The sequence below is a fragment of the Pezoporus occidentalis genome, unplaced genomic scaffold (genome assembly GCF_034315485.1).
Source record: "Pezoporus occidentalis ecotype Australia unplaced genomic scaffold, CSIRO_AGI_Poc_V1 ctg14, whole genome shotgun sequence".
In the NCBI taxonomy this organism is placed as follows: domain Eukaryota; kingdom Metazoa; phylum Chordata; class Aves; order Psittaciformes; family Psittacidae; genus Pezoporus; species Pezoporus occidentalis.
In genome coordinates, this window is record NW_026913209.1 from 4144425 (window position 1) to 4156724 (window position 12300).

The 12300-nt window shown below is 38.0% G+C and overlaps 1 protein-coding gene across 2 annotated transcripts in view; it reads left to right on the plus strand.

The window, feature by feature from the left end:
* Nucleotides 1-12300, plus strand: part of CFTR (CF transmembrane conductance regulator) — a 90664-nt gene that overhangs the window by 43962 nt on the left and 34402 nt on the right. For both annotated transcript variants that reach the window (XM_062609624.1, XM_062609625.1), the window contains exons 13-18: nucleotides 1763-1849; nucleotides 2711-3443; nucleotides 4018-4146; nucleotides 7402-7439; nucleotides 8598-8851; nucleotides 9934-10013. In XM_062609624.1, coding sequence (XP_062465608.1) covers nucleotides 1763-1849; nucleotides 2711-3443; nucleotides 4018-4146; nucleotides 7402-7439; nucleotides 8598-8851; nucleotides 9934-10013 — 1321 coding nt within the window. The remainder of the gene's footprint in view (nucleotides 1-1762; nucleotides 1850-2710; nucleotides 3444-4017; nucleotides 4147-7401; nucleotides 7440-8597; nucleotides 8852-9933; nucleotides 10014-12300) is intronic.

Below are 12300 nucleotides of genomic sequence, written 5' to 3' on the forward strand. Positions count from 1 at the left end.
AGAGCCTTGGGTGACGTGATTTAGTGTGAGGCGTCCCTGCCCATGGCAGGGGCTTGGAACTTGGTGATCTTAAGGTCCTTTCCAACCCTAACTATTCTATGATTCTGAAACCTACTTAGATTTTCATTTGAAATTCAACATTTAAGGAAATATTTCCTAGATTCTGTGGATAATCACATCTGTCATTTTTCAGATAGTCACAGTTCATTTACTGGAGGGTCACATAGCTGATATAGTATATTTATTGTCAGCTACATAATTATTATTAAAAAAACCAATTAAATGTCCCAAAGTCAGTGGCCATATCTGCTTCACATTTTGTTTGGGCTCCACTCTAAACTCGGCATGCTGCAAGGTGTGCAGGTGGTTGAGGTGTGGGCTGCAGATAAAGTTCTAAGAAAGCTAGAGGAGAAAATTTAGGTTTACAGCCCCATCTGCACTGCTTATAAGATGGATGTTATTTGCTTGACTGTCTTCATGCACATTTCTGGTGTACTCTGTGCAAAGTCATGTGAAATGAGACTTCCAGCTGAAAGTGCCATCAACCAGCCATCATGAGAAGCTGATAGAGATTGCCTAAGTCCATCTTTCTTCTAGAGCTTTGTCAATGCCTTCCAACTATAACAGGGGGAAAGAAAAGATCAAGGGAAAAAAAACAGCCCCTGCCCTGGCTTTGAGCTGCCTCACTGGCCTGGTACCCTAAAGGCGGTCATGTATAGCTACTAAGCCCAACATACCAATTATAGCAATAATTTGAGTGCTACCATTATTCCAGGAAAAAAAAAAAAAAAGCAAACTTTTTGCTGATAGAAGTGCCAAGAGCAGTATGAACTTTTGTTGTTGTGCAGCCACTACATCATAATGTATGGTCAGTGAAATCCATCGTGACAGAGGATTTTTCAATAAAGTTGCTTAGTTCATGAACATAATATGCTATTATTGAGGGCTTTTTCTCCTGGTGGTTAAATATTCTCACATTGTTTAACATAATGATTTTAAAACTCATTTTAGAGTACTTTAAAAAGTACCGAAATGCAGCTGTCGAAATTTTCCTTGCTAATTACGCCCTGATTCATATCACTTCATGATTTTCATATTCACAGAGGTAGATAAGGGGCCTTTTTGAATCGATTTGAAATAAAAACCCCTCTTAACTCCAGCTTTAGATCTCAGTGATCCATGTCCAGTCACATAAAGCTTAAGGTCCTAATGCTACAAATAGTTTTTCGTGTCCTGAACACAAACTATTGTACAGCTCCATTTCAGATATCGTTTGCAAGATCATGGCTCACTAATACACTTGTCTTTGCTCACAGTTACTTTGAAGTACTTTAAAACTAAGTGCTAAGACCTAATCTTCTCACACAATTACATTTATGTAGCATTCCCTCAGGTATCAGTAGGCATTACAGTAGGTAGCAAATTCCCATTTAAATGTCATTATACACTGATGGGGCCTGTCAGATTCAGGCCGTAAACAGGTCTTTAGAGTAACCTATGTAAAGGCAGCTGTATAGCTTGCTTTGATTGCCCAGAAATTAAGAGAAAACCCAGTTGGTTTGTAATGTGGTCTGCAGCAAGGAAAGGCTTTACTGAAAGGTGTCTTACAAGTGTATTTAAAACTGAACTCCAGCTCCACACTGATGCTGTCAAAAAGTCTACCAGTTATGAGTTTCTGAGACAAAGGCATTGTCTTTAAGTTATATTTATGTAAATTTATAAGACTTGTGAAGTTAATGTAATTTCTGTTTTCTCTGTTTAGAGCAGTGTACAAAGATGCTGATTTGTATCTCATGGATTCTCCTTTTGGGCATTTAGACATTTTTACAGAAAAAGAGATATTTGAAAGGTACTGTATATTTTGATAGATTGTATTTAAGAATCCCACAAAGCAGCACAAAGTAAAACCAAGAACAGGAATTCACTAAAAAAATACTGAAATGATCAAAATTGTATCTTTTAGGGCTGTTTATTTTAAGGCATTCTTGTGGCTGAGTATTTTGTGTTAGCAGTAGGACACAGCATACTTTGCTGGGGACAAGCCTGAGCCAGGTGTGTGCATTAATGCTCCCTCTTCCATTGCAACATATTGAGCCTGCTATAATCTATTCCTCCCAGAGAGCATGGCTTTATATCTGGTATGTCTGTATGTCTTTTAATTTTAAAACACCTGCTTTGTAAGTATAAATTTTTACAAAAAGCTGTATTTTCTCTTATTTTTCTAATGGCTGAAAAACTGGTCACCTGAAAGTGCCCACTGACCAGGAGATTGGCAGCAGGCAGGACAGGGACATAGACTTTTTACTTGTCCTGGAGGTGGAGCTTGAAAGAGTAAGGACATACACACTGTTATGCATGAGCTTTTCAGTCATCATAAGTTTGATGTTTTGAAATCAAGCTAATACTTGTTTGGCAGCAAAAGATCTAAGTAACCGTAAGATGAAAAGAAGTATTTAATTTTCATGTTCAACTGTGCCTTTTGGATTGAAAATGATTAAATTTTTTCCTTTTCATTTGGTTCCTGCGGTAAAGTACTCACCCTTTACACATCTCAGCCTTACTGCTTCCTTTGTAGTTTGAGGGAGTGCACAAGGCTGCACATCCTGGGAGGGGGGCAGGTAAAAGGAAATAGATTGAAAGTGAAAGGGATGTAAGCAATATTTAATAACGAAGAAAAAAATCTTGCTTTTAACACTTTCATCTTTTATAGCTGTGTATGCAAGCTGATGGCGAATAAAACTAGGATCTTAGTTACTTCAAAACTGGAACATTTAAAGATTGCTGACAAAATACTAATTTTACATGAAGGGAGCTGCTATTTTTATGGGACATTTTCTGAACTTCAGGGTCAACGGCCTGACTTCAGTTCAGAGCTGATGGGATTTGATTCTTTTGATCAGTTCAGTGCAGAGAGAAGAAATTCAATACTAACCGAGACTCTCCGACGATTTTCCATTGAAGGAGAAGGCATGGGATCACGAAATGAAACCAAGAAGCAATCTTTTAAACAGACATCAGATTTTAATGACAAAAGGAAGAACTCCATAATTATTAACCCTCTTAATGCAGGTAGAAAGTTCTCAGTAGTGCAAAAGAATGGAATGCAAGTCAATGGGATAGAAGATGGCCACAATGACCCACCAGAAAGGAGGCTGTCACTGGTGCCTGACTTGGAGCAGGGAGATGTAGGTCTGCTTCGAAGTCATGTGCTGAACACTGACCATATGCTGCAAGGTCGGAGGAGGCAGTCTGTGTTAAATCTGATGACGGGCACCTCTGTGAACCTCGGACCAAACTTTTCCAAAAAGGGAAGTACAACATTTAGGAAAATGTCAGTGGTGCCTCAGACGAACCTGTCTTCTGAGATAGATATCTACACCAGGCGCTTGTCTCGGGACAGTGTCTTAGACATAACTGATGAAATCAACGAAGAGGATTTGAAGGTATGTGTTGATTTACATTCATCCTGACTTTTGACATGGTGATAGTTTAGTGCAGTATATTCCTTACTTATTTTTCTGCTTTACTATGTCATTCCTAATGCAATTCTTCCCTATGGAATATCCTTTTGGAATATCTGTGAAAATTTTAACTCAAATTTCATCTTGAAATTGTTGAAATCCTAAAAAAAATATTTTGCCTGATTTTTCACAGTTTTTTGAATGCTATTTGTAGAGGACTTCAATGCAGAATTTTAATCTACCTTTAAGATTATGCTAAAATGAAATTTGAAACCATGACATGGGAAAGCATTGTTTTAAAACAATTATTAAAATCGACATTTGAAATGTTAAGGCTCACAAAAATTTGTCTGAAAATTGCAGATTATCTCTAAACTGTTTTTTTCTATCAAAGATGCCTTAACCTGCCAGTACCTTCCTCTGTATCCATTATCAGCCAGTTTGAATGATGCAGTTTAATTATTTGGACTGAGTTAGCAGAACAGCATTCATGTGTCATAAATTCTCATATATAGATAATATCATTCTTAGTATGGTCTTGTGAACTCTTTGACAGGAATGCTTCACTGATGATGCTGAAAGCATGGGTACTGTTACCACATGGAATACCTATTTTAGATATGTTACCGTCCACAAAAACTTGATTTTTGTTCTAATTTTGTGTGTGACTGTCTTCTTAATTGAGGTAAGAAAATCTGCACTTGATGTCATGTTACTACAAAGGATTTTTGTTCAGACTTTGTGATAAAAAGGATGAAGCATCAGCTTCTTATTAGCATTAGCTCATGTATGTATTACTTATTGGCAACTGCTTTAAGTGATATTGCAATGACTTTTCTACTGTTTAGATGAGCATTTCTCAGCAAAGATAGTGATTAGTGCATGGCAGCAGAAGACCCACTTTCTCAAATTATCACACTTACTTTCTGCTGTGTGGTACCATAGATAAGAATTGTTGTCCTATGCAGGTCTCTTGTTCACAGGTGAATAATCTTCCATTTTCCATTCTAAGATACTGTTCAGAGCCTTGAGGGCTCAACAGCAACACAGCAACTATTACTTTTCTTTTTTTTTTTTTTTTTCCTATGAGCACATACATAAATTCTGGAGAATTGCTTTAAAAAGGAACTTAGAAGCTTTGCTCCTAGTGAAAGAAGAGTGGTAAGGCAGAGGGCTGAATGCCTGTGACAGCATTTAAGGATGAATGGGGTGGGTCTGCAGCATGCAGGGAAGACTTTTTCCAAGTACAGTGGGAAACACTGTCAGAAAAAGTGCTGAGGAACCTATCTGATGATGCAAGTCTGACTATTTTTCTTGTAACAGAAATTTCCTGCATTTGACTTGTCTCCCAAATTAGGGAAGACATTTAGCGTATGTACAGTATCTCACAGTGTCCTCTTTTACACCTAGTATTCTAAATCAAGTGTTTTTCTGAGGGAAGAAACATGTTTCAGGGAGAAGACTGGGAGATCGATGAACCTGTATTCATATGTCAACTTATAATATATGGTACCAACTTCTCTTGGCATTTTTCAACATGAAATGAAAGAAGAGAAAAATCCATTAGGAGTTCCATTAGAACTAGTTCTGGGCTGACTGTGTCAATGAAAGGTTTGTAACAGTTCTATGGTGGTATTCAAACTTCTAGTACCATCAAACCTGGAGAAAGATATGATTGATGTTATCCTGAATCCACACTAATGTTATGTTGCAGGTGATTTAAATTAGTTCTTTTGGACCAGGAATAAAGCCTGGAAGCTTAGATCGTTTGATATCCCAAATTTTTAAACCAACTCTAGAAGCAAGACAGTATTTAGATGCATAGCTGTTCTTATGTAAGTTTTTGTTTTCATGCTAGTGGGAAATGCCTCTATAAACCTACAATAGCAAAGCTAAATGTGCATTTTAGGGAAGAGGGAAATTTTAACTTTGAGGTATATCAGATTTATCCCTGTATATTCAGCATACATGTCTAATCTTGATTACCAATTTTTTCTTTTAAATTTGACTGAAACCTTTTTAAATAATTCAAAAGCCTTATCTTCTAATTGAAGAATAAATCCTATGACAAAGAATGTATCCATCTAAGTTAAACTTTCCAGTATGACTGTTGCTTAAGTAAAAGCCTATTGATAAGTTAATGGGCTGGAAGATATTCAGCCATAGTACAGACTATATAACCTTTAGCAGATCTTTGTGCATGAGATGAAATACCATGCCAAATGGTTATGTGGCCTGTGCTAACAGTTTGTACCCTACACAGAATCACAGAATCCTAAGGGTTGGAAGGGACCTCAAAAGATCATCTAGTCCAACCCTCCTGCAAGAGCAGGGTAACCTAGAGTACATCACACAGGAACTTGTCCAGGCGGGCCTTGAATATCTCCAATGTAGGAGACCCCACAACCCCCCTGGGCAACCTGTTCCAGTGATCTGTCACTCTCACAGTAAAGAAATTTTTCCTGATGTTCACATGGAACCTCCTATGCTCCAGTTTACACCCATTGCCCCTTGTCCTATCACTGGACATCACTGAAAAAAACCTAGCTCCATCATCCTGACACTCATCACACTGTGACCCCTAGACAATGCAGAGAGGTTAGGGATGAGCGTCCAAGAGCTGAACTGGGAGAGTAGTGACACATAAATGGAAAGTGAAGTTGTGACACCCTTCAGAGCTGGGTGGGAGTGTTGTGGAAATGCTGGAGATACTATCTTAGATTTAGAATGGATTGCTTTGTATTGCAGATTCCAGGGTGAGTCCACACAGATCACCATAAATAGGGCATCAGTTGTACATTCTTCGTAGATTTGTGGGGTTGTGTGTGTTTGTAGCTCTTTTAAGTGGCTCAGAACTGTATTTCCTAGATGTAATTTGCAGAGACTAGGATTGCTGAACCGGAAGAAGAGCAGTTACGATTGGAAACGTATAGAAAGGCTTTGTGAAGTTATTCTGTCACTATATTATCTACCTTCATCTTCACAGGTGAAAAGCTCCTCTGTTGTGAGGATGAGAAAAGAATTCTGGTGAGAGATGTGAAAATACTATTGTGAAGGAAGCCTGATCCTCACAAATGTTTAAATTCAGGGCATCATGGTCAATCTTGAGTTATTTACTGTAAGACCTCCAAAAGTTAGTGGTTCCTAAGGAGAAGAATTAATTAGATAGCGGGGTATTATGGCAATACATTCCTGTACCAGTGCCATAAAAATATATGGGAAGAGTATTGTAGAAACTATGTCAACCTTTAGAAAAAAGATTCTAGGCAGAAGTATAGTAGACTGAAATGTGGTGGACTGCATGAAGATCTCCAGTGCCTCACTGGACAGACAAGAAATAGTGTTCCAGAGTAAGCTTCTGTTGAGCATTGAAGCATCTCACAATAAGAATGGTTCAATTCCACATTTTAAAAGTATTAAAATAGATTATGTAGAGAATTATGTAAATATCAGATGAGTTGATATATCAAATGTAGGTATCGGCTACCAAAAACAACAATGCAAAAATAACAGTGTTAAAGGTTTGACATTTGTATTTGAATAGCTGCCTTTGAAGATACTGAGAGTCTCTTTTAGGAAGAAATCTTAGTCTTTAAAACTTAAAATATGTTAAAGCGTACAGTGAATATTCCTTGTCATTAGGAACGCATTAGCAAGCCTTTGTTAATACTAGGGTAAAAAACAATAAAAGAATATTTAGGCACTTGAGAGCCTGATTGTAATACAAGTCTAAATGTAGCTTTCCTGGTGGGATGCACTAATAGTTTCTGTGGAAAGAGGAGCAGTTATGACAAAAGTTTTTGCTTCAGGGAAGTTTGACTTCCATTCATTTATAATGCTCTCTCTAAAAACAGTTATAAAGTCAGTAGAAGAAGATAAGTAAGAAAAAGTGCATAATGTGACAAGACAAAAAAATTGACTTTGTTTTCTTTGGTCACAGGTAGCTGCTTCTCTTGCTGGATTGTGGTTTCTTAAAAAGTAAGTAGTGAGAACCTGTGGTCTCCATTATATTGATTTTTGCTATAAATAATGAATTCAGCCAGAATTCTATATGCATAGGCACTAGCTTATATTCCATAAAATGGTTCAGTGGTGGATGGTCTAAATCCCTCATGTAGGTGGTATCTTAAACTGGTACTTCTTTAAGTGCTGACAATCAAGCAGTTTGTGCCTTGTTATTGAGCACGTAACAAGGCATGCAAGACTTTTTCTGGCCCAGCTGACTCTAGAGATGCAAGGACTTATCCCGAATACACTGTGGTTCATCACTTTCAGAGCATGGCAGGTGAGACATTTTCTAGGGAACATTTTAAGGGAGAAGTTTCCGTTCATTTGTACTGTTTCCTCTGCTCACCTGTGAAAAATTCCAAGAAGTGACAGGGTCAGGCAGATGAAGGTTAAAACATAGAGAGCAACAGTGTGGCTTTTCCTGGGCTAATGCTTTTGATCCCTGTTTTTGTCCTGAAGCGCTAAGCCTGAAAACATATGGTGACATAGGTCTGATGAGGAGGAGGGATTTATTTTGGTGTCCCCTTACAGTAGGTCACTAAGGTGTTTGATTTTTACAGTACACCTAAAGCATTTTACTTCCAGAACAATTCTTTTCAACACTTAAATGTTTTTCTTTTCTTATTAAAAGAGGTGGATGTGTTTTCTATGATTAGACGAGTTTTGTCAGTGATTTAACAGGCAGTAGATCTGCAAGAGACTACCAAAGCAGGACGTTTTCATAGTCGTTTAGGGAAAATTATTGGAGGGGCTGTGGTTATACCATGAGCTTAATTTCCATCTTGGCAAAACCCCCTTCATTGCACAATTGCAATTAAATTCAGAAATTGCTACAAATGCCAATAGGTTCCTGAATTACCAAAGGTAGCTGAGTAGATGAATAAGCCATTTATTGCCTTGACCGCTGAACACACACAGGGTTACTTTGCCTCAGTGGATTGTAGGGTAGTTCATAATTTACATTTCAGACATACAGGACAATATTTAAAAGTGACTGGAAATACATATAACTAACCATTAACATAGTTTTTAAATAAATGAACATTGAAGTACTCTTCAGTTGAGAAAATAAGAGAAAAAAATGCTATTTCCAGTAATGCTTTTTTTTTTTTAATTTCCATCAAATAGGATAGCCTTGAAAGCAAATGCAACACAATCAGAAAACAGTACCTCTGACAAACCTCCTGTGATTGTCACTGACACTAGCACCTACTACATCATTTATATCTACGTGGGAGTGGCAGATACCCTGCTTGCCATGGGAATCTTCAGAGGTTTGCCCCTTGTGCATACGCTTATCACAGTGTCTAAAACTCTTCATCAAAAGATGGTGCATGCAGTTCTTCATGCACCTATGTCAACATTCAACTCTTGGAAAGCAGGTAACTGACATGGGAACTGATTGACTCATGTATGGATTTCATTTCAATTAAACAGTTTTCATTCTGTTGAAGGATACTGTTGGTTTCCATTTATATTTTCAATCAAGTTGAATGTTAGAAGTTTGCCACATTAAGTAACTTGTGAATCTTTTAATGAATCTTGAGTGCACTTTAAGTGTGACATATTTCAGTTATCAATTCTGAAATATCAATTGATTCTGAAATATCACCTTTTAAGTTAGAGAAAATGAACTGTTAACTGTTTGAGGCAATAAAACTAGAATAGCTTCTAATGAATAGACCTTGTCTAAAACTGTAATAGAAAAGCTGTAGTCAGCTCTGTGGTGAGTGACAAGGAGTCAGATGTGGATGATAAATAGTGCTTAATTTCGTGAGTAGTGCTACTAAAATGGCATAAACCTCAGCTAGTGTGAATAATGGTATGCGTGTTCAAATTTGGCTCTGGAGTTGATACAGAGTTCATTACATAACTGGTGCAACAAGTTCTATCTCCCGCTGTACATAAAATTCCTACCCTCTACCCTTCTTACTGCTGCTTACTAAATTACAGGAAATGCTGGTAAATGGCAATATAGCATAGGGTTTCGCCTTCATTTTTCCATTAAATTCTTAATTCTGTTGTTACCTGGTGATTAATACAGTAATTCTGCTCAGAAGCTAGGAAACTGTTGTGCAAACTCATGCAAATACTGCTGTGCAAACTATCTGTATATCAGCAGAGCCTGCTGCATAAGGGGTACAGACCTTATGCTTTGTGTCTCTGTCTCTGTCCTGCGTAATTGTTTGTTTTTATTACATTTTCTTGTTTTTGGCTTTTTTTTTTTTTTCAAAATTACAAAAGTTGAAACAGAAGTTGTGGAGCCAAATTCCTCCATGGGGAAGGAAGCTGTAGCTGAACTAAACTGTAGTGTAGTGGAATTACATGTAATAGAAAAAATCTTGTACTCAATATTTTGTATTCAGAAACAGTTGTTCTTTTTATTAAAGTAATAAATGTAGGATTTTTGGGGTGTTAAATGTTTGACTTTCTTTTTCTTTTTTTTTTTTTCCTCAATTCATAGGTGGCATGCTTAACAGATTTTCCAAAGATACGGCAATACTGGATGACTTACTTCCACTTACAGTATTTGACTTCATACAGGTTTGTAGAATAAAAGTTCTAAACTTTGCTGTCTTATGGCACTGTAGAGTTTCAGCTGTACATCATGCAAAAGAAATCTTACTAAGAAGAAGAAATAACAATTGGAATAAAATGCCTCTTTTTTTCAGTCTGTATACCTATTTGCATAGGTCCTTATGTTGTGTGTTGCCTTCATCGCTTCTTTTTTGTGTACTTAGCTATGTGTGTATGTTTGTCCAAACCACTTAGTACTCAGGCTCAGAAACACTTTTGCCCTGCATACCCCTCCAGTACAAGTATCCCTGCTTCTGCCTCCATTCAACTTCAGAGGTGTAAAGGACATTCATTAGTTTCTTTTGTTTATCTTGGATCGAGATTAGTATTTTCTTTTTCATGCTATCCGTTGAGTGCATTCACTCATTTTCATTACTTTACATCCTTAGCCTCTTCTGTTACCAGTTTGCTAGCATCACCCCTAATGTAGTTCTTCTCTTTTCTTGAATATATTTTTGGTTTTCTGTTCTCTTATCTTCTGGGGAAATTCTTCCAGGACTGCCTTTTGAGGCAGTTTGAACCATGATGTTTTGTGTTCTGATCTCAGTTGGGCAGTTCTGTGCTTCCCCCCCCCACCCTTTTTTCCCCCCCTTAACAAGTTTGACTGCATAATTTTGTCTTTTTATCCTTTGCATCTTTATGGCTTCCCCTGAGTCTCTGGGATTTAAGCTGTCAGGCACTGGAGAACTATTTATGATGGAGAAGAGCTTTAGATGACTCTGTTATTTGAAGGAATTTTACATTCCTGGGTTGTAGAATCATAGAATAGTTAGGGTTGGAAAGGACCTTAAGATCATCAAGTTCCACTGCCCCTGCCATGGGCAGTGACACCTCACACTAAACCATATCACCCAAGGCTCTGTCCAACCTGGCCTTGAACACTCCCAAGGATGGAGCATTTGTCATTTCTTTGGGCAACCTTTTCCAGTGCCTCACCACCCTCACAGTAAAGAAATTTTTCCTTATATCTAGCCTGAATCTCCCCTGTTGAAGTTGGAGCCTGTTACCTCTTGTCCTATCGCCATAGTATCTGATGAAGAGTCTCCCTCTAGCACCCTTGTAGGCCCCCTTCAGATACTGGAAGGCTGCTATGAGGTCTCCAAGCAGCCTTCTCTTTTCCAGGCTGAACAGCCCCAATTTTCTCAGTCTGTCTCTACCCCTTTTTAATTGTAGAATTGCAAACTTTTTGGGTTTTGGATGGAAAGGCTTGTTTCCAGCATACGTCCTGGGAAACTCCATGTATTGCAAAATCTTCAGTTTTGAATGACCTTCCAATTCATCCACACTGAAGAGAACATTGAAGAAATACAGAAATAAAGGCAATTCCAGTGTTTCTCAAGCAGGATGTCTTTGTTTGCTTCCCGTCCTGCCTATTCTGAGACTTTGCGGCTTTGTGGATCCCAGCACTCCTCATTAGTGTCACACCACTAATGCTGCAATGCCAGCTTTTCCTCAGGTAGAGCTGATTCCCAGAAACATTTAAAAAATAAAATAAAATCTCCCCTGGCCCTCGTGTTCCTCTCTACCTTTATTTAGGAGATGGGCAGGCTTGGCAATCAACCTAAACGCTCTGCTGCGCAGATTGCCTGTCTCCATCTGTGAGTTTGCTTTGCTTTACCACCCCTATCAACATGATGGTCTGATCAAAGCCAAATTGCTTTCCCTGTATCTTTGTTAGTAATTGGTAACTTAGGCTCATGACTTTAGAGAGGCCAATGCAAGTTCACATGAAGAGATTCAATGACATTACACTCTACTTCATATCCCGCTGACGTCATGAAGATTTGCTGAAAAAGTAAACATGGACACTAGGGCCTTCTCTGAATCATTAGTGTTATCTTTGGTATGATCAGGATTCACTACTGTCTTTTCTGATGTGGCCATTTTGTTTCTAGTATTTGGATCTGCCATCAGGATTTTATTCCAAAATTATTTTACTTAGCCTGTCTCTATATTTCAGACTCTCTACACTGGTTTCTCATATTTTCAACAGTAAGGAAAAATCCCTAAATTTAGCTTTTCTGTTGTGATGCCTTTCAGAGGCTAACCTATGCTCTGGTGTCCTATAGGTTCACCTCTGTCTCCTCAGTCTCAACTGCAGAGGCTCCTGAACATACATGATAAGCTGCCCTGTCTTTTCAGGTTCTTCTGGTGAAGATCATTGAACCTACTTGAATGCTGTCGTGAATGCTTTTCACTGGTCATCCATTCATAAAAACAATCCTTCTGATCTTCTATAGATTCAGTCTTGTTT